Source organism: Perognathus longimembris, chromosome 23 (assembly GCF_023159225.1).
Source record: "Perognathus longimembris pacificus isolate PPM17 chromosome 23, ASM2315922v1, whole genome shotgun sequence".
In the NCBI taxonomy this organism is placed as follows: domain Eukaryota; kingdom Metazoa; phylum Chordata; class Mammalia; order Rodentia; family Heteromyidae; genus Perognathus; species Perognathus longimembris.
Window position 1 is genome coordinate 36,692,694 of NC_063183.1, and position 25,352 is coordinate 36,718,045.

The 25,352-nt window shown below is 38.1% G+C and overlaps 3 protein-coding genes across 3 annotated transcripts; all 3 read right to left on the minus strand.

The window, feature by feature from the left end:
• Positions 1-8,631: 8,631 nt before the first annotated feature.
• Positions 8,632-9,567, minus strand: LOC125340467 (olfactory receptor 4F4-like). The gene has a single exon (XM_048332084.1). The coding sequence runs from the start codon at positions 9,562-9,564 to the stop codon at positions 8,632-8,634; it is 933 nt and encodes a 310-aa protein (XP_048188041.1). The 5' UTR covers positions 9,565-9,567.
• Positions 9,568-17,288: 7,721 nt separating this feature from the next.
• LOC125340468 (olfactory receptor 4K3-like) lies at positions 17,289-18,212 on the minus strand. Its single transcript, XM_048332085.1, has one exon. It carries the CDS (start codon positions 18,207-18,209, stop codon positions 17,289-17,291), a length of 921 nt encoding a protein of 306 aa, XP_048188042.1. The 5' UTR covers positions 18,210-18,212.
• A 537-nt stretch (positions 18,213-18,749) lies between these two features.
• Positions 18,750-25,035, minus strand: LOC125340469 (olfactory receptor 4F4-like). The gene is made up of 3 exons (XM_048332086.1): positions 24,046-25,035; positions 21,689-21,766; positions 18,750-18,830 (listed from the first exon to the last, which is right to left on the minus strand). The coding sequence occupies exons 1-3, from the start codon at positions 24,958-24,960 to the stop codon at positions 18,750-18,752; spliced, it is 1,074 nt and encodes a 357-aa protein (XP_048188043.1). The 5' UTR covers positions 24,961-25,035.
• Positions 25,036-25,352: the final 317 nt, after the last annotated feature.

Sequence of the window (25,352 nt, forward strand, 5' to 3'; positions counted from 1 at the left end):
CAGTTTGAGAGAGGATGTTTCCAAGCCACGAATGTATAGAACTGTAGGAGCGACACTTGCCTTGTGGCCAACATGGGGAATAAACTATAGTGCTTTTTGTGGTGGTGGTGAAGATGAACAGCAATGTATGGAGTAAGGTATTCTTTGCTCTTTATAACCTAATATAAAAATAGTCAAGAGTGCTACCAGTTGTTATAGAAACCATAATTCTTTTACCTAGTTGAGATTTGAGAGCTTATTTTAATGTGAATGCATTTCCAATACAAAGACTCTTGACTACTAACTGTTTGGGAAAAGACAATACAAAGACACCAAAAACGTGTACAATAAAGGTTCCCTGATTCTTTGACTAAGTAAAATATGATCATGGATGAATGCACAAAAGAGTATTCAGACCTTCTAAAGAATGTTATAATTTGGCTTAAACTGAGATTCATTCTAGCCATTAGGCATAAAAACACAAAATAGTCCCTCTCTTAAATTAAATATAATTAAATTCAAGATATGAAAGAAGTCTTTGAGTAAGAAATTTAGTCTTTGCACGAAAATCCCTGATAAAATAGAGTTGAAATGAAAGCTAACAATACAGTACAGAATTTGAGCAAACCAAACTTTTGTTAGCTATGAGGAATAAATTGAAAGATAAAAAAGGTAACAACATGGACAAAGTTCAATGGGTGATATCAGAATCAATGCAAATATAAAGAGAAATTTCCCAAGCCAAAGATTTTATTAGAGGACTAAGCAAAGAATGCAATTAAAATGTGGGATATAGGACAGACCAGAGTGACCACTGGTATGCCCAAAATAACACTAGCCTTTGCTGTTATTTGCTTTTCTGATGAATCCTATTCTGAGAGTGGAGTAAGCATTAGAATAGTTTTGTATTTCCTTTATGGCTAAGGATGGCAGGCCTTCCTTAATTTGTCTAGTAGCCATTTGCGCTTCTCCTTCTCAGAATTGTCAGCTCCATTCATTTTCCCATTTATTAATTGGTTTGTTCTTTCATTGTTTCAGTTTTGAGCTCTTTGTATATTCTGTAGGTTAATCCTTTATCTGTTAACAGCTGGCAGAGTTTCTCACATTTTTTTATTATTTATTTTTTGGCCAGTCCTGGGACCTTGGACTCAGGGCCTGAGCATCTTCCCTGGCTTCTTTTTGCTCAAGGCCCCTTGAGCCACAGCGCCACTTCTGGACGTTTTCTGTATATGGGGTGCTGGGGAATCGGACTCAGGGCTTCATGTATACTAGGCAAGCACTCTTGCCACTAGGCCATATTCCCAGCCCCATTTTCTCTCATTTTTAAGGTTAGTTTTTCTTGGTTTTTAAAGTTTCTCTTTTCTGCATAAAACCTTTTTAATTCCATGAATCAGCATAATTAATATAATGAAAATTGTCATAATACTGAAAAAAATCTGTAGATCACAATGCAATGTTTATGAAAGTTAATGTCATTAATCACAGAAACAGACAACCCAATCCTAAAACTTGTATGAAAGAATGAAAGTCCCAAGAGTAATCCTGAGTAGAGAAAACAGTATTTGAGGTACCACAATGCTGGGCTTCAAATTATACTTCAAAGCTGTAGTAACAAAAACAACAAGGTACCGGCAAGGTACCGGAAACAGCTATGAGGACCAATGGAACTGAATATAATACTTACCAATGAAACTACTCATCTACAGCCACCTAATTTAGGGGGGAATAAAAGCCAAAATGTACACTGGAAAAAATACCTCTTTAACAAATCATGTTGGGAAAATTGGTTATCTACATGGAGAAGGCTGAAACTAGATCTGCACCTCTCATCCTGCAGAACATCTACTCCAGATGCGTGGCGAATCTCCGTGCGAGTTCCCAAGCCAGCACGGGAGACACACGCAAAGCTCCACAGCCCGCAGGGCCTCATTTCCTGAACAGAAACAACGTTCGGATTTGTTTTCAGAGAAGCTACTGTTGAGTTTTTATTCCTTATTTTATGTTTCTGGTCGGTGGTGGGGCTTGAACTTGGCGCCCGGGCGCTGTCCCTGCGCTCTGCTCTTGGCCGCCAGGCTAGCGCTCTCCCCCCCGAGCCACAGCGCCGCCTCCTGTTTCTTTGGAGTCGTTCACTGGGTCCTGCCCGGGGTGGCTTTGAACCGCGATGCTCAGATCCCAACCTCCCAAGTCGCTGGGGCTCCGGGCGGGAGCCAGCGCGCCAGGCCGCCCCTGCGCTTGAGAGTTCGTGGATTGGTTCTAACGCTGTTTCTTCTGGTGTAACCTCCCGGCTGTGGTGGACACGGCATCGCCCCATTTACAGCCGGGTGAAAGTGCTTCCTTTCTCCTCCGGACGCCTGTTACTGTTTCTCTTACCTGATTCTTCTCTTCAGAACTCCCGGTAAGGAGAAAGAAGTCTGTGGAGCGCGGGGCGCGCGGCGGCCGGCGCGGCTCTGCAGAGCGGACCCGAGGCTCCGCGGGGCCCCGGGACCGAGTCGCCGGGCCCCACTCGTGTCGCCCCGTCGAGCGGGCCCGTGCTGCGCCTCTCCATCGCGCCCTCCCGGCCTGCTTCTGCGAGCCTCACCATCGCTCCCGGGCTGCCTCTCAGCGCCGCCCCCCTCCCCGTCGGGGCCAGAAGCGCGAGGAACCCCGAGCCCCCAGCCCCAGCCTCCTCCGGCACCAGGCCAACGTCCACAGGGGCCCCTCCTGCGGGCTCGGGCCGAGGTCCGGAGCAAGATCGCTGCCAAGTCAGATGGAGCAGGGGATGGGCGGGTCGAGGGCAGGAGCGCGGCGCCAGGAGGGGCCCGCGCTCTGCTAACTCCTCCCGGGACGGCAGCGGGCTCGGTGAGGAGCGCGGCGCCCACGAGGCCTCGCCCATGGGCCTCCCCTGGAAAACACCGGCCACGTTAGCAACGCGGTGGAGGCTCGCGGTGTGCAGCCGCGTGGCTTCCTTGCCGCAAACGACCTTCGTGAGGACGGAAACACGACCCAGGCCCCGTGGCAGGGCGGGCTGGAAGGAAGGGCTTGCAGGTGCCGTCGACGCCGGCCTCACTGCGGAGAAACAGATCCAAGGCTGGCCGGAGTGACCGGGCTGCAGACGGACACCCCCCGCGCGCGTGCCGGCCAAGCGGGCGCGACGGCCTCTGTGGACCCAGGATGCGGAGCCCGGGTCGCCCGCGGAGGGCGCCAGCGCAGGGATGCCGGCACCAGGCGCGGGCCGAGGAGGACAGGACGCCCGCCGGCACCGGGCTCAGCCCCGCAGATGGGCGCCGCGGAGTTGCCTCCCCGAGAGGCACGCGCGTGCGCGGTCCGGGCGCGGAGTGAGGCCCGCAGAGCCCGCCATTCACCACGGAAGCCGAGGCGCGGGGACGAGGCGCGCGAAGTCAGCGAGCGGGAGTGGCTACCAGGCCGACAACTCCGCTGAGACCCGGGCGGTGCCAGGACCCCGCGGTTAGCAGAGCCCCGGGGCTCCGCGCGAGCGCAGTCCGCGGAGTCCGTGCAGCGGGAGCCACACTGGCCTCAGTGATCCGTGACCTCGTCCTCCCGAGCCCCTGGCGCGCTTCTCGTGCCTTTCCAAGGTCGCCTGGCACACGCTCCTCTCCCCGTCCCGCCTCCTCCTCACACGCCCGAGAGGCTCAGCGCACAGCCAAGCACTTGCAAACGAAGTCAAAAGGAATACTGTCTTTATTAAAGATCTGTGCATTGTTTCGATCTTACACTGAAACTGCTGTTTTCAAACAGTAGGAAAGGTGGTTTTTATTCTCCGTACAGTTTTGCAGATCTGGTTTCTACACGGAAGACTAAACTGGTGTTTATTACTGCACGTGGCCTGTGCCAACTCCATCTAAGAAGCAGCATTTTAGAAATGTTCATATCAACGTCTACAGTTTTGTTTGCTGGTTGTTAAACAGCGTCGTGGGGGGTGTGCGTTTGTGATTGGATGTGGACTCATTCTCCCACTGAGGCTGACAGATCTTGGCGCAGTGGTTAGGCCTGGGGCGTGCGGTTGAAATCTTCATTTGTGCCAATATATCAATGTGGAGTTGCTCTGTTTTCTACAACTGTATTTATCGCTGCATATTTCAGCATGAACGTATCCCATTGTATTTTCTATAAACAAATACTTTGGGGAACATTAAAAAAGAAAAGCAATCAACCTCTTCAGAAGAAACAATTTCCACTTATCTCTGTGCAACATGTGTTGAGGCGAGGTCCTTTTAAATCTAATTTGTTAATTTTTAGGTCAATCATGAAGTGATTCTGCAATCTGAAATTCTTTTAGTGCATTTATTGAAATAATATTATCTGTCTTCTTTGTTAATATGATGACTCATGTTTATTGATCATTACGTATTGGGCCATCCTTGCATTGCTGAAATATATCCCACTTGGTCAAAGTGAATTATCTTTTTGATATGTTATTGAACTTCAACTGCTAATATTTTAATGAGGATTGTTGTATCTTTATACATAAGTGATACTGTCCTACACTGTCCTTGTTTGTTGTTTTCCTTGTCTACTGTTATTTAGGTAATGCTGGCCTCTTATCATTCCTTAGAATGATATTGAAGTATTCCTTTCTCTTCAATTTTTAGAAGACCGTGAACTATTAATTATATCACATTTTAAAATCTTTGAATCTTTAAAAGGCAATTCATTAGATCCTTTTCTTTTCTTTGATCTTGGACTTTCTATTGTTAATTTAATCAATTATTATTTTGTCCCAATAGTCCATATCTTCATTATTCAATCTGGTAGAATGCAAATTTCTAGGAATTTACTTAATTTACAGTATCTAAACTACATTATCAAACTTTTTTCTACATTATCTAAATTATTGTCATGTCATTATTCATTATAATCTCTCATCCTTTGAATTTCAGCAGTGTCAGTTGAAAGATTTCTTCTTAATTTATCCTTATTGTTATTGTAGAGTTGATATAGAGAGGGTTACAGTTTCATGAATCAGGTAATGAGTTCAATTCTTTCTGAACCATGTCTCCCTTCTCTCTCACTCTCTCTCAGTTTTCCCCTCTTATCCCCACCCACAAGATGTACAGTCCATTTTCCACAGAGTGTCTAGTGTTGTATTTATTTACCCTTTGTTCCACCTTACTTTTTTTTTGAGTCTTCTTTTTGCCCTCAGGTATTTTAGCCATAGTTGTTGGTTTTTTTTTTTCATATAGTTTATCTTTTCAAGAAACTATCTTTGTTTTGTTGCTATTTTTATTCTTTTCTAGGCCCCATTTTAATTCTTTTTCTTTCTTTCTTTTATAAGAGGAAGAAGAGCAAGCTGGGAAGGAAAGGGGCTGAGATTCAATTCTAAACAAGTGTTTTGTTTCATTTTGTTTGTTTTTGCACCAGCAGTTGGACTTGAACTCAGGCTCTGGGCATTGTTGCCTAGCTTTTTCACTCAAGGCTGGTACTCTACCACTTGAGCCACACCTCTATTTCTGGTTTTTAGCTGGTTAGCTGTAGATAAGAGTCTCTCAGGTTTATCTGCCAGAGATGGCTTTGAAGCTATTTTAACTCTTGATTTGTAAATATGCACCTTTTAATAATTTTGAGTTTAGTGCGCTCTTGTGACTCTAACTTCTTTAGCTCATCCTTAGGATCCTTACTTGAGATCTCCATTTTTCATGCAGACAGACATTCATGACTCTGAATTTCCCTCTTAGATTTGTCTTTCTTGTTTCCTACATGTTTTAGCGTGATATGTTTCCATTTTCATTCTTCTCCAGAAAAATTTACATTTGTACTCTTTCAGTATTTAGGGGCATATTGTTAAATTTCCACACATGGCTTTTTAAATTCCTGCTCCCTTCCTGCTATGGATTTCTGTTTCATACCATGCGGCCAGAGAAATACTTGATATAATATCAATTTTCATAGGTTTATGATGACTTTTTGCTTAGGCAATGTATGATCAGTTGTGCACAATGTTCAGTGTTTGAGAACAGGCATTCTGCTATTCTTGTATGGGATGTTCCTCAAATGTCCATTTCATTCATTTGATCTTCAGTGTAATTTAAGACTATTATTTCTTTTTTATTTTATGTCTTGATAACTTGCTTATTTGTGAATGTCAGATATGGACATATTGAACTATTATCTTATTATTATTTATTATTCCACTCAATCTTGTTATTATTTGTTTACATGTTTGGGTGCTCCAATGTTGGATGCATACATGTATGTATATACATACCTACATGTATAGACATCACAGTTACATATCTGTATATGTACATGTATTTGTTATATCCTCTTTGTAAATTATTACTTTATCATGATAATGACTGTAGCCATTTTGACGCAAATAGGTTTTTTTGGTTATAAATAATGGCATATAGGTTGTCTATTATTTACTTTTCTGCTTAGAATTTAAAAAAAACTATATTTTTAAATCACAAGTATGTCCTCAGTGCAAGAAAAAAGTAGGTATTGTGTAGGTAGCAAGCTGTTGATTTTGTGTTTTTTTAATTAATTCAGCAACAGAGTTTATTTTAGGAACATACTCTAACTATATTTTAAATAATTACTGACAGCTAAAGACTTATTACTGCTACTTTGTAACTGTGTTATGAGTTCATTTATATCTTGATATTTTCCTTCATGACTTATGTATTTATGTGAAAATATGCTATGCTTCCTTTCATATAATCTTTTAATATGTAAGTGTGCCTTTTGTTGTGGTTATTATAATGCTGGCTTACATAATTGTCTTCCACTTATAACATCTTATTTTAAGCTAAAAAGCGTTATACTTTGATTACAAACCAATATCATAATTTACGTCACGTCTCTATCATTATGTTTAGTTTAGTGGCAATGCAGGTGATATCATCGTATATATCTATCTTATAGATAAATATGTACTCAATAAGAGAATATTATGATTACAGTTATTTTTTATTACCTTTCAAAAACTTTAAAATAATAATTAAATGTGACTATCATCAAATCCAAATGATCTAGTTATACTACTCCAGGGTTTATATCAGAAGGAATCAAGAGTCCCACCATGTATACTGCAGCAGTGTTCACAATAGCCAAGTTAGCCTAGTTGTCCATCAACAGGTGAATTGATAAAGGAAATGCAGTAAACATATGCAGTGGATTACTATCTGGCCACAAAAGAATGAAATCACACCATTTGTAGGAAAGTGGATTAAATTGTAGATCATCATGTTAAATGAAATGACCCAGACTCTGGAATACCAGTCTCCCATATCTTTTATGCAGAAGTTAGTAGGAAATTTTTAAAAAGGACATGAAGGTGCAAGGGGAGGATTGTGAAGACTTGGAGGGGGAATAAGTTGGGTAATGGAGGCAATCAGTGTGGTTTAAGTTCCTTCTACACATGTATAAAATGTCATAATGAAATCCATGTTTTATTTAGTTAATGAACACCATTAAAAATGCTATTGCTTTTGAAACTTTTTTTCCTTCTGGCACCAGACTCCCTAGGCTTGCTTGTTCACTTAAGTCACACCATCCTGGGCTAGTTTTCAGCTGTAGTCTTGTGGATCTCAGCCTACTGAGTAGCTAGGATTATTGGTGTGAGCCGTTGGTGCTCAGAAGTAACTAGTTTTAAAAAATATTAATAGTTATGTTTTATGTAAAATTTAAATTTATTGACATAATGTTGTGCATAGTATTTGTTGAGTAGCCACTATTTCATTCCTGCCTTTATTTGTGTGCTTTTTTTTTTTTTAATCAGCTAGTTTTGCCATTGTATTTCCTTTTGCACATGTTTTACGACATATAATGTGCTATGCTGCACGGAGAGCAAGAGGGATGGTTTTCAGTTGAAATATTTCTTAGAAAGTAGAAAAGTTGGTGGGTACATGGCCCATAGCAATGTAGCTATCTGATGTTTGGAGAGAATTAATGGTCGACTATCCAATTATTTCTCTTTGGTTTTCTTGCATGAGCCTAAATTTCCTTTGCTTTGAAACAATAGTACTTCTCTGAGTACTCTTAGTTATCATTCTTCCATGTAAGAGAAAATATAATTATAAAGTAATTAATAAATTAAGAATAATTGTTTCAAAATATTACAAATACTTAAAACTAAGGAAAAAATTCAAGGGTAACTCTCTAATTATATCAACAATTAAGAACTGAAAAGCTATAGCTATTATGTCATGGTGGACAAGAATAATTTCATAAAAAGAATAATATCATTGTTTGGGTTATTATCATTTATTTTCTCTGTAGGTCCAGTCCACACATATATTGTAAATAGGCTCTGTAGCTAATTTAGGTATATGCTTTTTAAAAATGGGAATAATGGTAAATGATTCAGAGTTTTTTTTCAATAATTCATATCATTTTAAATACATTATGCATTTTAGTGTTATACATAAAGTATAAATATAGTATCACACATGTAGTAGTATACATTAGTATACTATGTAAAATGCTTTGTACAGTATTGGAAGCATATACAGTCTTTAAGAAAATATGACAATTGCTGTTTTATGGATTTTATTATTATAGTCTCTTATAATCTGTAAATACAATAGTAACATTTACTGAGAGTTTATTTCCTATGGCAAGAATTTAAGTATAGGGTTTTAGAGTATATTTTCACAATGAAAAAGATATAACACATTTATCTGTGTGCACTCATAGCTTATAGAAATTAATGAGTCATGTACTTGAAATAACATCCTTATTCATCAGGTATTTAATGGCATTTTTAATCTCTTTATTTCTCAGTGTATAAATGGCTGGATTCAAAAGAGGTGTAATTACTGTATAAAACACAGCAAGAAACTTATCCACCCAAGTGATGCTGACTGGCCACAGATAGATGAAGATGCACGGTCCAAAGAACAGAACCACCACTATGATGTGTGACGTGCAAGTAAAGAGTGCCTTTGATGTAGCATCTTGAGAATGAAGGAAGACAGTTAGCAGGATATGAATGTAGGAGATCATCACGAGAATGAAGCAAGTTGTTGCTACAACACCACTGTCAGCATTTATCAGTATTTCCAAAGTACCTGTATCCATGCAGGCTAATTTCATCACTAAAGGAATGTCACAGAAAAAGCTATCCACTATTCTGGGTCCACAGAAGGGTAAACCCCAAATCATGATCAGTTGACTCATGGCATGCACAAAGCCAATGATCCATCCTATCAAAACTAGCCAGATGCACTTCTGCCTGTCCATGATGCTGGAGTAACGAAGTGGCTTGCAGATGGCCACATAGCGGTCATAACCCATTGTCACAAGAAGCACCATCTCAGTCCCTCCAAAGAAATGCACACAGAAGATCTGGCTCATGCAGCCCCCAAAGGAAATGGTCTTATTCTCGCGCAGGAGGTCTGTGGTCAGCTTGGGTGTGTTTACTGAGGAGAGGCAGAAGTCAACAAAGGAGAGATTAGCTAAAAGGAAGTACATGGGCGAGTGGAGATGGTGGTCCCTGATGATCAGCAGCACCACGAAGAGATTACCCACGACAGTCAGCAGGTAGAGTGTAGAAAATGTCAGAAGGAGGAAGATCTGCAGCTCCTTGAAGGCACACAGCCCCTGGAAAATAAACTCAGACACCACAGACTGGTTTCCTTCCTCCATTTCTTGAACTCTGTTCCAATGAGATGGGAAGAGAACGTGGTGAACCAGAAAGTCTGGAACAGAAACAAAAACTTAATGTTTAGGGTCCAATGAGTGGGAACAAAACCAAACAGAAACCTTAGCATTTCAGCAAACCTAGAATTTAAAATAAGTGTTTTCTTCTCAATAATAAGTTTGTACTCAGGGTCTTGCGTTTGTTAAAACAGTTCTCTACCATTTGTATCACATCAGGAGCCCAAATTAACTGTATTTGAGTTTGGATTTATTTCTCATGACAGCAAAAGGTGGTCAGAAATTTTATCTCATAGTACCTTGTGTGTGTGTGTGTGTGTGTGTGTGTGTGTGTGTGTGTGTAAAACTGAATATTTTGATTGAAAATGTTCACGGTAAATAATCTCTATGAACATTTTTTTCCTAAGCCTTGATTCTACATTTCCCATAGGGAATAGAAAAGAACTCTTTTAGTGAATATTTACAAAATACTTTTGGAACCACTTTATTTTTACCAGAGTGAAAACAAGTAAATCATTTAATGACAAATGACCAATGTTACCACATAATTCTGGGAAATAAATTGATTATTAAGGGGGTATGCATGCACAGACTTAATTGAACCAAAATTTATTATAGGCTGTAAAAACTGTTCATGAAATGATAGGAGATAGAATGCTTATGTTACATACACTTTTGTAGCAACAAATACAATATTTACTTACTTTATGAATTTTCCCATGTAAATGTTTTTCAGGAAATAATCTATTTGCACAGCTATTTGTTATTATATATTGACTCATGCTTATTTTTAATTGGTAAGAGCCCTATGTCTAGGCTAATCGTATGGACTAGATGTGATAATGAATACCTGATCTCTGCCTTCATTATTTTAAGTCATGGAAATAACATAAATTTTATGCTCATTCATATCTTAATCTAGCTATTATTTATATTAATCTCATGGAAATACTTACCTTTCTTAATCAGAAGATTTCTATTGTTCCAAATTCTTTATTTCCTACCTCTCTCTTGCCTCTTTTTCCTTCCATATTTCCTTCATTATGCCCCTCCTTTAACCCTTCCTTGTTACTCATTTCTTCTCTTTCCTCTTTCTTTCAACATCTTTTGTTTTTACCAAATTTTATACAAGAAATAAAGAGATATAAAAACAATTAGCAGACATAGTAATTCTATGTTAGCAACTTAGGAATATTATACATTAGTAACCACAGCATTTTTAACCATTTGTAAATGTGAAACTTTAATTTTCCCAACTCATACATTTAAGAAGTGACACACTTAAATATAAAAGGAGGTAGCCTGACTCCCAAGATTTCAATATAACTTCTATGCTGGAACTAATGTGATTCGTCTCCATTTTGAGAAGACTAATACAATGAATATGTGTGAAAAAAGGCCTTTTACCTCCGTGAAGAAGAAATGTAAATGTAAACAAATTTAAATGGTGAGTAAAAGGAACAAAAATTAGTTTTTACTAACATAAGTTTAGTTTCATTATTTGTTTTCAAATTGGAGCATAAATGTTAATGATTGAGTTTTTATGCATTTTTCTCACATTGAGAAAATGGTAGGACAACCTACAACAACATAGGAAATATCAGGGTAGGTTAACTGATAAAAACCATGTTTCCAGTCTCATCTGTGAGACTGGAAATTAAACTTTGCATGACATTGGCTGCTGTGTGTACAACTGCTGCATAGAATTCCGAGTCTAAGGGATTAGCTTGTCAAAACACGACAATATATTGGTAAGTATATCAACTAAACAACATATTCAAAACTGTAAGACAGATATAGAACTAAAAATTATTGGTAAACACAAACTAAAGATTGCCAGGCATCAGAGGTTTGCCCTTGTAATCCTAGCTACTCAGGAGTCTGAGATTGTGATTTGAAGCCAGCCCATGCAGGAAAGTCTGCAAGACTCATCTTCAATTAGCCACCAAAAAGCTAAAAGTGGAGCTGCAGCTCAAGGGGTAGATTGCCAGACTTGAGCCAAAAAGCTAAGGGTCAATGTTTAAGCCCTGGTATGAAGGCCCAGAACTGGCACAAAGCCCACCAAACAAACCTAAAAAATTCTTAAAGCATGGATGTAATAGAAAGAGAATAACCCCAAAGAGTTTATGTTGTACTTACTTTCAGAGTTCAGTTTGAAATCTGATCTTTCCTTGAAGATAACTTTACTTTAAATTCTGCCTCAAATCTGAAGTGAAATGCAAATTACTTTTGTACTGTGAGCAACAAAGGATTCACCATGGTATATAAAGAAGAGACTGAGCTGGAAACTTTCCAGGTACATATTTAAATGCAGCCAAGTTTGGAAAAACTTACTCCCATGTACCTTGGGGAGTCTTAGACTAAAACATTGTCTGTAATACGGTGCATCTGTTAATGAAATTAGCAGAATGAAAGTCCATGAAAACTCTTGAAGAAGAGGAGGTAGAGGAGATGGGGAAATGAAAAGTGATCAATGTGATAGAAGTGTTGTATATACATGTATGGAATACCACAGCAGGCCCACTGAACAAGTAGCCCACACACACGTGCGCTTGCTCACGTACACCCAGAAAAAAACAATCAAATAAGTAAAATGCTCTGAACTGAATGCTTCCTGTAATACTGCACCCTTTCCAGCATTGCATTCAAGTTAGCTGAGTTAAGCACAAGTGACTATGGGAGATAAGAATGTTAAGACACAAGAATCACAACTGGCTCAGACATGGGGAAACTGGAGCCCTTGCAGACTGGTCATATACTGAGCTGAAATGGTACAAAGTTATGAAAAAGTGCAGAAACTCCTTAAAAAGCTAAAATGTAATGCCCCTAATACCCAGAAATCCCACCACTGGAAAATGGAGTCAGAATTTTAAAGAGATACCTACATTCTCATTTATTTAAACCATCTTCACAATGACCAAGACACGGAAACTGTTTAGTAAATATGGAGAGATGACCCAAGGAATAAAATGTGCTCCAAACATACAGACAAGGAATACTGCACCTTAAAAAAGGACTGTTGCCATTGTGACAGCGTGGAGAGATCTTCAGGGTCCCATGCAGATCACCTCTCTCTGCATCCTTGGCCAGCCTAGTCCTGGTTACCAGAATCCTGCTCTGCTTCTGTTCATTCAACTTAAGTGATACTCTGCTTCTAAGTGAGAGCATGCATCCTTTCCTCCTATGTGCACAATATCTCCACCTCCACCATGTCACCAGTGGCATTGTACCCTTCCCTTAAAGTCAGAACATGTGTGTGCGTGTATACACATTATATGTGCCCAAATCCATGGTGGAATATGTTAATAGTGCAACCTGAGGCTGGAATTAAGTTATTACAAATGTTGATGGTTCAACTTTCTTTAGGAAAATCAGGAATTTCATTTTTAAAGTTGTTTTTCCTTGGGTTATCTCACTTTGTCCCTGTCTCTCTCTCTCAGTTAGTTAGGCCAGAGGATCTTCAGGCTTTTAAGCTTTCCAATTAATACTTTAGTTTGTTCTCTGTGTTGTTCTTTTAGTTTCCATTACATTTTTTTCTGTCCTGACACTATTTCTTTCCATTGACTCCTTTTATTTGACTTACACTCCTTTTTCTAGTAGTTTGAGGTTTATCATTTGGTTTATTTATTTGAGTTATCTGTCTTTTTAGTGCTGGCACGTACGACTATGATTTTCTTGTAAAATTTCATTTTCATTTTACTTCTGGTAGGGAAGAGCATTCCAGTAACACATGATGACCCTTTCAGTTGCATATGTAATTTATTCGGTTGATTGGTGTACCATAAGGAGATCCTAGTCCTGGGGAGTTTAGCAGGTATGCTGTCAAGCTTGCCTTGGATTGTCTTGGATTTCAATCTACTTAACACACCTTCAACACAAGTGTATGGCCACAGCTCTAAATGTTGCTATTAATATTCTCTTTGTTGTGTCCTGAGGGTTCTTGGACGTTGTGTCTCCACATTGATTTCAATCTAGGATTGTTTTAATTTTGACTCACAGATCCTTCAGTCTGCATGTGTTTGGATATTTTCTGCAGTTTTGTTACTGATTTCTAGCTTTTACTATCTGAGTTTGATCAGTAGTGATAGAATAAAACATAATATTTCCCTTCCCTTGCATTTGTTAAAGTTTGCTTTAACAAATATGAACTAAGATATGAACTATATTTGAAAAAGTTTTGCAGACATCTAAGAACAATATGTATTCTTTTGACTAATGGATAAAATATTCTGTAGACATGTTAGTTCATTCGATATTGTGTCATTTCATTCTGAAGTTTAGCTTTCCCTTGTTGATATTTTGTTGGGATAACCAGTTTATTGGTAAGAGAGTGGTATTAAAGTCACCTACATGTGTATGTGTGTGTGTGTGTGTGTGTGTGTGTGTGTGTGTGTGTGCCAATCCTGGGGCCTGAACTTAGGTCCTGGGCACTTGGGTCCCTGAGTTTTTTTTTTTTTCTTTTCCCTCAAGGCTGGTGCTCTCTTACTAGGCCCACACCTCCACTTCTAGCTTTTTGATGATTAATTGAAGATGAGTGTCTCACAGTTTCCTGCCTAGACTAGCTTTGAACTGCCATCCTTAGATCTCAACCTCCCAGGAACTCACAGAGTTTACTCCAAAAGTTTTCTTGTTCATATTTGCAACTGGAATCTTGTTGAACATTTCCTCATACTTGCTGCTTTCTTAGTGTTCACACACTCTCTCAAGCACTTGATATCTTAGCTTTCTCCTAGAACGTGTTTAGTCTTCTTCAGAGTGATGGTATTCCTGCAACTTTTGTATAGCAGCCAGGCTTCTAGAACTTCCCTGTATTCTGTGTCTGTGGAGTTTCCTTTAAGAAGGATCCAGTAACACCCAGTGTTGCATAGAGTGAAGTTCACGCCACGTGCTTATAGGCTGCTGGCTCACATTCTAGCCTTGCCAATGTCCAGGTCCTCTCATGGCTCAAGAACTGGGCAGTCACAGGGGCAGCCACATGCCCGTATGCTAAGCTGGGACAAAAAGGTGCCCTTGCTATATTAGTGATCAAGTCATCCTTCTCTCATGTTTTCCGTATTCTAAAATTTTATTAGTTTCAGGCAAAATCATTTTTAAAGTTTTCTACTGATTTTTTATAGTAGAAATTTCTTTAAATGTTATCTGCATTGAATTGATGATGAATTAAATAAAATTCACATGTTTATAAACAAGTTGTGTTGTGAAACCTCATCTTTGATTCTTTATGAAATAATATGTAATTTAGAAAGAACTTGGTCAAGATGCTCAATTGTGACATTGTTTCCACAGCCAAGTGAGAGAGGCAATTGTACACAGGTGTCACGTTACTTATGAAATGACGGTGACTCCTAACAGTAAGGACTTATATCGGTGAGCAAGGAGAAGAGTCTATCTCAAGAGCATTATAGATACATGGGGCATACAGCGCCATATAGCCCCATGCAGATTTGCAAATAGACACCAGCGATGCTTCTATAATAATTGTGTTTGTGGATGCCACAACGGCAGTTGTTTATATGGTTTCCTTAGGCAAGTCATATTGGTATCAGGAGCCCTTTATTTTATTGGCAGAGCAAAAGAGATTGCTTTAAACTACTAGCTTGGAAGCTATTGGTATCGACATGAGATCCAAGAAATTATGAGTTCCTTTAGTATATAGAAATAAACTAAATACTAAGATATTGTGAATATGTGTCATAAACTTTTATACAGAAAATGGCAGACATTATCAAATGATATGCACTATGAAAGATTTTTAAAGCTGTTATATTTTAAGAGAATATATGTTGACATAATTGGCTTTGCCCATTGTATTCATACTACTAGAAAATGAGCTGTACATTTTCCTTTTCTTCTAATGTAAAAAATTTTTATTATAAAGGTGACGTACAGTGGGGTTACAGTTACATAAGTCAGGTAAGGAACACATTTCTTTTTGACAGTGTCACCCCTCCCTCACTCCATTTTCCTTTTCTAAATATTTTAATATGTATTAACACATACAAAATATATGTAGGCATGCTGAATGTGTTTTCTATCTATGTGTAAGTGTGTTAATGTGTAATGGACATGGGTGTTATAGGCAAGGGTTTCCTTTGCAAGCAGGATGAGTGTTAGGCCTCTAACCCATCACCATGGGGTCTGATCTCTGCAGTTGCAGTGCGTTGTCATCCACAGGTCTTCCTATGCTCTCTTCTCATCTTTCTGCATTTCTTTTGCTTTGAAACAATGAACACCCTTCTCCTTTCCCATACTCCTGCTTTGATATTTCTTCAAGTTATATAAAACCAATCATAAAATAATTTATTAACAGAGAGAAATAAACACTTTTTCTAGTGTGTTTAAGGAGAAAGCATTCATGGATGCTCTGCATGTATATACATAATTAAGAAATAAACAATCAGAGCAATTTGTTATAGAGGACCAAGGTAAAAATATTATAATTTGATTCACTTATTTTGTTTTCAATATGATATAGACTACTGAATACACTAGTGTCATTCCTAGCTAAGTTAGACCTATGATACAGCTTGCATAGAATGGGAATTAGCCTGGCAACAATGGCTCATGTCTATAACCCTAGCTCTTCAGGAAGCTGAGATTTGAAGACTGTGGTCCAAAGGCAGCCCAGACAGCCAACCTCAAGTCTGCAAGTCTCTTACATTCAATTAGTCATCTAAAAGCCAGAAGTAAAGCTGTGGCTCAAGTGACAGATCACCAGTTTTGAGTAGAAAAAATACTAAGGGTCAGCACCCAAGACTGAGCTCAAGCCCCAGTAACAGCACAAAAAATAACAACAAACAAACAAAAAGGAAATGGGAAAAAATGTCGGTTAATTCAGAGTGATCTTGTAACTAATATATAATCTAGATAAAATGCTTTGAATAGGCCCTGGGAATGTGGCCTAGCAGTAGAGTGCTTGCCTAGCATGCATGAAGCTCTGAGTTTGATTTCTCAGTACCACATACACAGGAAAAGCCAGAAGTAGTGCAGTGGCTGAAGTGCTAGCCTTGAGCAAAAGAAGGTCATGGACAGTGCCCAGGCCCCGAGTTCAAGCCTCAGGACTGGCAAAAAAAAGTTTTAGGGGGCTGGGAAAATGGCCTAGTGGCAAGAGTGCTTGCCTTGTATACATGAAGTCCTGGGTTCTATTCCCCAGCACCACATATATGGAAAACGGCCAGAAGTGGTGCTGTGGCTCAAGTGGCAGAGTGCTAGCTAGCCTTGAGCAAAAAGAAACCAGGGGCAGTGCTCAGGCCGAGTCCAAGCCCAGGACTGGCCAAAAAAACAAAAAAGCTTTGGAAATATAGGTAGGTTTTAATAAATTGTGGGAAATACTGCTTTTAGTTTGCACTACTGCTGTCATATGCTGCTTAGATGCACTCAAAAAGACATTTTTTAAAGAGTTATATTCACTAAGGTATCAAAAAATGGTCAGTATTTGATAGTTGAATGTATTTTTTACAATGGAAGCATACAAATCATAAGTCTGTGATCACTTACAGCTTACAGAAATGAAAGGTTTATGACTGAAGTTCAATTTACAGGTGAAAGAGCAGCTAAACCAGGTACACATAGTAGATTGTCTGACTACATGAGATACCAATCAATTGTACCTTGGATTCATGTGATGGTTAATCAGTTACACTTGGCACTCTCATTTTCTTTGAGGAACAAGGTTTTGAAGTTATTCTTATCTTTGATAGGGAGATGGTCTATCACTTGAGCCAGGCCCATAGCCTCTTTATGGCATTCTTAATCTCTTTATTTCGCAGTGTGTAGATGGCTGGGTTGAGGACAGGTGTAATGAGTGTATAAAACACAGCAAGAAACTTATCCACCCAGGTGATGTTCACTGCCCATAAATAGATGAAGATGCAGGGTCCAAAGAACAATACCACCACAACAATGTGGGAGGTACAGGTAGAGAGTGCCTTTGATGCACCATCTTTAGAACGAAGGAAGACAGTTAATAGGATGTAAGTGTAGGATATCATCAACAGAATGAAGCAAGTTGTGGCATAAATGCCACTGTTAGTATTTATCACCCTTCCCCAAGTGTCAGTTTCCATACAGGCTAATTTCATAACCAAGGGAATGTCACAGAAGAAGCTGTCTACTACTCTGGGTCCACAGAAGGGCAGATCCCAAATCACCACCATTTGAATTAGAGAATGCAAAAAGCCAATGATCCATGCTATCCAAACCAACCAGATGCACTTTTGCCTGTCCATGATGCTGGAGTAATGGAGTGGCTTGCAGATGGCCACATAGCGGTCATAACCCATTGTCACAAGAATTGTCATCTCAGCCCCTCCAAAGAAATGCACACCCAGCATTTGGCTCATGCAGCCCCCAAAAGAAATGGTCTTATTCTCCTGCAGGAGGTCTGTGGTCAGCTTGGGTGTGGTTACTGAGGAGAGGCAGAAGTCAACAAAGGAGAGATTAGCTAACAGGAAGTACATGGGCGAGTGGAGATGGTGGTCCCTGATGATCAGCAGCACCACGAAGAGATTACCCACGACAGTCAGCAGGTAGAGTGTAGAAAATGTCAGAAGGAGGAAGATCTGCAGCTCCTTGGAGGCACAAAGCCCCTGGAAAATAAACTCAGACACCACAGACTGGTTTCCTTTCTCCATTTCTTGAACTCTGTTCCAATGAGATGGGAAGAGAACGTGGTGAACCAGAAGGTCTGGAACAGAAACAAAAACTTAATGTTTAGGGTCCAATGAGTGGGAACAAAACCAAACAGAAACCTTAGCATTTCAGCAAACCTGGAATTTAAAATAAGTGTCCCTTTTTCAATAGTTTGTAGTCAAGCCTGGTGTTTTCTAAAATGATGCTCTACCACTTCAGCATTGTCCACAGCCCAAACTCACGGTTTCTTGCCTATGGATTTTGTGCCTCATGGCTAAGAAAGGCAAGAATTTCAGGATAGAAAGGAAAGTCAGTAATTTTATCTATCAGAACAATATATCAAGGTGTTAAAATGTGTAGTTAAATTTAAAATGCCGGCAGTAAAATTTCTCTGTCAACAATTTTTCTAAGCCAGAGTTTATATCTTTTATAGAGAATCAGAAATAAATGTCTTTAGTGAATATCTGCAAGATGTATTTGGAACCTGTTTATTTTTTACCAGTGTGAAAACAGGAAACTCATATAATGATATATGACCAACATTATCCATAAGGCGGGGAAACAAATCTATTACTAAAGGGATGTTTCTGAGCAGACTGTGTTGAACCGAAGCTTACTATAAACTGTAGAAACAGTTCAGCAAATGACTAAAGATAGAATGCTTTTACAAAAGAGCCTGCTAATGCAGGCTATTCCTAGCAATAAATAGAGTTTTTATTTATTTATGAATTTTCCCATTGAGTGTATTTCTGTAAAACTATTGTTTCCTTGGTCTGAGCAATGCCATTTTTATTATTCATTGAATCACCCTCATTGATAAGATTGGTAAGACTAGTTTAAATGAAACACAGATGACAGCTACTTTCATTTCTGTCAATCATGGGAGATAGCATAAATTCTCTATGTTCATTCATATTTAAACTCTTCCCTATGTTATTTAAATTGATTTCAGGGAAATATTTATATTAACCAGATAAGTTTTTTTATTAGTTCTTCCTTTTCCCCCTCTCCTTGCCTCTAACTTTTTCTTCCCTTCCATGTTGCCTTATTATTCTCTTCTCCTTTCACTCCTTGGTTACTCATTTGTTTTTTTTGTTTTTTTATTTCCTTCTTCATCTTATTCAACTGTCTGATAATAACCATGCTGCCCTCAGTTCTGAGACTGAAAACTTGTAAGATTGTGGGATGTTGGCTGGTATGTATAAAACTATTACATGACCCAAAGGAAAAAAAAAATAAACTATTACACGGGGTTTAGAAGTCTTAAGAATTAGTTTGTTAAATCTTCACAACTTTGGTAAATATACCAACTATGTAACATATTCAGAATGGCACAATAGATAGAGAGCTACAAAAGATACTAAATAACATATTCAGAATGGCACAATAGATAGAGAGCTACAAAAGATACTAAAAATAACCCTAAAATTATTCTTAGTCATTGCCATAGAAGTATACAAACAAAACCCAAAAAGAGTCATATATTTACCTGCAGAATTCCTTCTGTGATGAGCAAGGTGGGCAATCTTGGTTTCATCTTGCCATGGTATAAATACTCTGAAAAAATAGATATGAGCCTGGAATGCTTCCAGACAGGCATTTAAATTAGGCCAAGTTTGGAAAGACTTACTTTCATATTCCTTAGGGAGAATTATCTTAGGACTTTCTCTGAAGTACATTGTTTCTGTGAATGAAGGTAGCAAAATGAAACTCACTAAAAGCTGTTGAATAACCAGGGCTAGGGGAGGTGGGGAAAGTGAAATTGAAGTCATCAACCTGAGTAAAATACTGTGTGTACCTATGTGAAAAACTGTGGACAACCACTCTTAACAAATTAAAAATGTGAATGACTGGAAAGTAAATCACCTAATGTGCAGTATGTGGGTCCTAATGTATGTGGAGGCAAATGAACAGACTAAAGAGAGGTGACTATAGTAAAAACTATAGGTCCTGTTCTTTTCTTTGATCTTGGACTTTCTATTTTTAATTCAATCAATTATTATTTTGTCTCAGTAGTCCATATCTTCATTATTCAATCTGGTAGAATGCAAATTTCTAGTAATTTACTTATTTAACAGTATCTAAGCTATCTACATTATCAAAATTTTTTCTACATTATAAATTTTTCTACATTATCTAAATTATTGTCATGTCATTATTCATTATAATCTCTCATCCTTTGAATTTCAGCAGTGTCAGTTGAAAGATTTCTTCTTAATTTATCCTTATTGTTATTGTAGAGTTGATATAGAGAGGGTTACAGTTTCATGAATCAGGTAATGAGTACAATTCTTTCTGAACCATGTCTCCCTTCTCTCTCACTCTCTCTCAGTTTTCCCCTCTTATCCCCACCCACAAGATGTACAGTCCATTTTCCACAGAGTATCTAGTGTTGTATTTATTTACCCTTTGTTCCACCTTACTTTTTTTTGAGTCTTCTTTTTGCCCTCAGGTATTTTAGCCATAGTTGTTGTTTTTTTTCCATATAGTTTATCTTTTCAAGAAACTATCTTTGTTTTGTTGCTTTTTTTATTCTTTTCTAGGCCCCATTTTAATTCTTTTTCTTTCTTTCTTTTATAAGAGGAAGAAGAGTAAGCTGGGAAGGAAAGGGGCTGAGATTCAATTCTAAACAAGTGTTTTGTTTCATTTTGTTTGTTTTTGCACCAGCAGTTGGACTTGAACTCAGGCTCTGGGCATTGTTGCCTAGCTTTTTCACTCAAGGCTGGTACTCTACCACTTGAGCCACACCTCTATTTCTGGTTTTTAGCTGGTTAGCTGTAGATAAGAGTCTCTCAGGTTTATCTGCCAGAGATGGCTTTGAAGCTATTTTAACTCTTGATTTGTAAATATGCACCTTTTAATAATTTTGAGTTTAGTGCGCTCTTGTGACTCTAACTTCTTTAGCTCATCCTTAGGATCCTTACTTGAGATCTCCATTTTTCATGCAGACAGACATTCATGACTCTGAATTTCCCTCTTAGATTTGTCTTTCTTGTTTCCTACATGTTTTAGCATGATATGTTTCCATTTTCATTCTTCTCCAGAAAAATTTACATTTGTACTCTTTCAGTATTTAGGGGCATATTGTTAAATTTCCACACATGGCTTTTTAAATTCCTGCTCCCTTCCTGCTATGGATTTCTGTTTCATACCATGCGGCCAGAGAAATACTTGATATAATATCAATTTTCATAGGTTTATGATGACTTTTTGCTTAGGCAATGTATGATCAGTTGTGCACAATGTTCAGTGTTTGAGAACAGGCATTCTGCTATTCTTGTATGGGATGTTCCTCAAATGTCCATTTCATTCATTTGATCTTCAGTGTAATTTAAGACTATTATTTCTTTTTTATTTTATGTCTTGATAACTTGCTTATTTGTGAATGTCAGATATGGACATATTGAACTATTATCTTATTATTCAGCAACAGAGTTTATTTTAGGAACATACTCTAACTATATTTTAAATAATTACTTACAGCTAAGGACTTATTGTTACTTTGTAACTGTGTTATGAGTTCATTTATATCTTGATATTTTCCTTCATGACTTATGTACTTATGTGAAAATATGCTATACTTCCTTTCATATAATCTTTTAATATGTAAGTGTGCTTTTTGTTGTGGTTATTATAATGCTGGCTTACATAATTGTCTTCCACTTGTAACATCTTATTTTAAGCTAAAAAGCATTATACTTTGATTACAAACCAATATCACAATTTACATCACGTCTCTATCATTATGTTTAGTTTAGTGTCATTGCAGGTGATATCATCTTATATATCTATCTTATAGATAAATATATACTCAATAAGAGAATATTATGATTACAGTTATTTTTTATTACCTTTCAAAAACTTTAAAATAATAATTAAATGTGACTATCATCAAATCCAAATGATCTAGTTATACTACTCCAGGGTTTATATCAGAAGGAATCAAGAGTCCCACCATGTATACTGCAGCAGTGTTCACAATAGCCAAGTTAGCCTAGTTGTCCATCAACAGGTGAATTGATAAAGGAAATGCAGTAAACATATGCAGTGGATTACTATCTGGCCACAAAAGAATGAAATCACACCATTTGTAGGAAAGTGGATTAAATTGTAGATCATCATGTTAAATGAAATGACCCAGACTCTGGAATACCAGTCTCCCATATCTTTTATGCAGAAGTTAGTAGGAAATTTTTAAAAAGGACATGAAGGTGCAAGGGGAGGATTGTGAAGACTTGGAGGGGGAATAAGTTGGGTAATGGAGGCAATCAGTGTGGTTTAAGTTCCTTCTGCACATGTATAAAATGTTATAATGAAATCCATGTTTTATTTAGTTAATGAACACCATTAAAAATGCTGTTGAGGGGCTGGGGATATAGCCTAGCGGCAAGAGTGCCTGCCTCGGATACACGAGGCCCTAGGTTCGATTCCCCAGCACCACATATACAGAAAACGGCCAGAAGCGGCGCTGTGGCTCAAGTGGCAGAGTGCTAGCCTTGAGCGGGAAGCAAGCCAGGGACAGTGCTCAGGCCCTGAGTCCAAGGCCCAGGACTGGCAAAAAAAAAAAAAAAAAAAAAAAAAAAAATGCTGTTGCTTTTGAAACTTTTTTTCCTTCTGGCACCAGACTCCCTAGGCTTGCTTGTTCACTTAAGTCACACCATCCTGGGCTAGTTTTCAGCTGTAGTCTTGTGGATCTCAGCCTACTGAGTAGCTAGGATTATTGGTGTGAGCCGTTGATGCTCAGAAGTAACTAGTTTTTAAAAATATTAATAGTTATGTTTTATATAAAATTTAAATTTATTGACATAATGTTGTGCATAGTATCTGTTGAGTAGCCACTATGTCATTCTTGCCTTTATTTGTGTGCTTTTCTTTTTTTTTAATCAGTTAGTTTTGCCATTGTATTTCCTTTTGCACATGTTTTACGACATATAATGTGCTATGCTGCACGGAGAGCAAGAGGGATGGTTTTCAGTTGAAATATTTCTTAGAAAGTAGAAAAGTAGGGGGGTACATGGCCCATAGCAATGTAGCTATCTGATGTTTGGAGAGAATTAATGGTCGACTATCCAATTATTTCTCTTTGGTTTTCTTGCATGAGCCTAAATTTCCTTTGCTTTGAAACAATAGTACTTCTCTGAGTACTCTTAGTTATCATTCTTCCATGTAAGAGAAAATACAATTATAAAGTAATTAATAAATTAAGAATAATTGTTTCAAAATATTACAAATACTTAAAACTAAGGAAAAATTCAAGGGTAACTCTCTAATTATATCAACAATTAAGAACTGAAAAGCTATAGCTATTATGTCATGGTGGACAAGAATAATTTCATAAAAAGAATAATATCATTGTTTGGGTTATTATCATTTATTTTCTCTGTAGGTCCAGTCCACACATATATTGTAAATAGGCTCTGTAGCTAATTTAGGTATATGCTTTTTTAAAATGGGAATAATGGTAAATGATTCAGAGTTTTTTTCAATAATTCATATCATTTTAAATACATTATGCATTTTAGTGTTATACATAAAGTATAAATATAGTATCACACATGTAGTAGTATACATTAGTATACTATGTAAAATGCTTTGTACAGTATTGGAAGCATGTACAGTCTTTAATAAAATATGACAATTACTGTTTTATGGATTTTATTATTATAGTCTCTTATAATCTTTAAACACAATAGTAACATTTACTGAGAGTTTATTTCCTATGGCAAGAATTTAAGTATAGGGTTTTAGAGTATATTTTCATAATGAAAAAGATATAACACATTTATCTGTGGGTACTCATAGATTATAGAAATTAATGAGTCATGTACTTGAAATAACATGCTTATTCATCAGGTTTTTAATGGCATTTTTAATCTCTTTATTTCTCAGTGTATAAATGGCTGGATTCAAAAGAGGTGTAATTACTGTATAAAACACAGCAAGAAATTTATCCACCCAAGTGATGCTGACTGGCCACAGATAGATGAAGATGCATGGTCCAAAGAACAGAACCACCACTATGATGTGTGAGGTGCAAGTAGAGAGTGCCTTTGATGTAGCATCTTGAGAATGAAGGAAGACAGTTAGCAGGATATGAATGTAGGAGATCATCACGAGAATGAAGCAAGTTGTTGCTACAACACCACTGTCAGCATTTATCAGTATTTCCAAAGTACCTGTATCCATGCAGGCTAATTTCATCACTAAAGGAATGTCACAGAAAAAGCTATCCACTATTCTGGGTCCACAGAAGGGTAAACCCCAAATCATGATCAGTTGACTCATGGCATGCACAAAGCCAATGATCCATCCTATCAAAACTAGCCAGATGCACTTTTGCCTGTCCATGATGCTGGAGTAACGAAGTGGCTTGCAGATGGCCACATAGCGGTCATAACCCATTGTCACAAGAAGCACCATCTCAGTCCCTCCAAAGAAATGCACACAGAAGATCTGGTTCATGCAGCCCCCAAAGGAAATGGTCTTATTCTCGCGCAGGAGGTCTGTGGTCAGCTTGGGTGTGGTTACTGAGGAGAGGCAGAAGTCAACAAAGGAGAGATTAGCTAACAGGAAGTACATGGGCGAGTGGAGATGGTGGTCCCTGATGATCAGCAGCACCACGAAGAGATTACCCACGACAGTCAGCAGGTAGAGTGTAGAAAATGTCAGAAGGAGGAAGATCTGCAGCTCCTTGGAGGCACAAAGCCCCTGGAAAATAAACTCAGACACCACAGACTGGTTTCCTTCCTCCATTTCTTACACTCTGTTCTAATGGAATAGAAAGAATAAGTAGTGAACTAACAATACCGAGGTTAGAAACAAGAACTGAATAATCATGTTGTACTAAGCATGTAATAATAAATGAAAATCCTAGTATTTTATTAAACCAGGAATATAAAGTAAGTATTTTTGAGTTTGGATATATACAATATTGTACATTCAGGGTAGATATCTAATTGTAATAGGCAGGTCAAAACCTTACTCATTAGAAGTATAATATACCTATGTGTAAAAATGAATATTTTGATAAAAAGTACCAGTAGTACTGGTACTTGGTTTAAGCCTTTGTATGGGATAATTACGAGTATTTTCCAGTTCATAGCTGTAAAATACATTTGTAACCTCTTTATTTTACTAGAACAAGC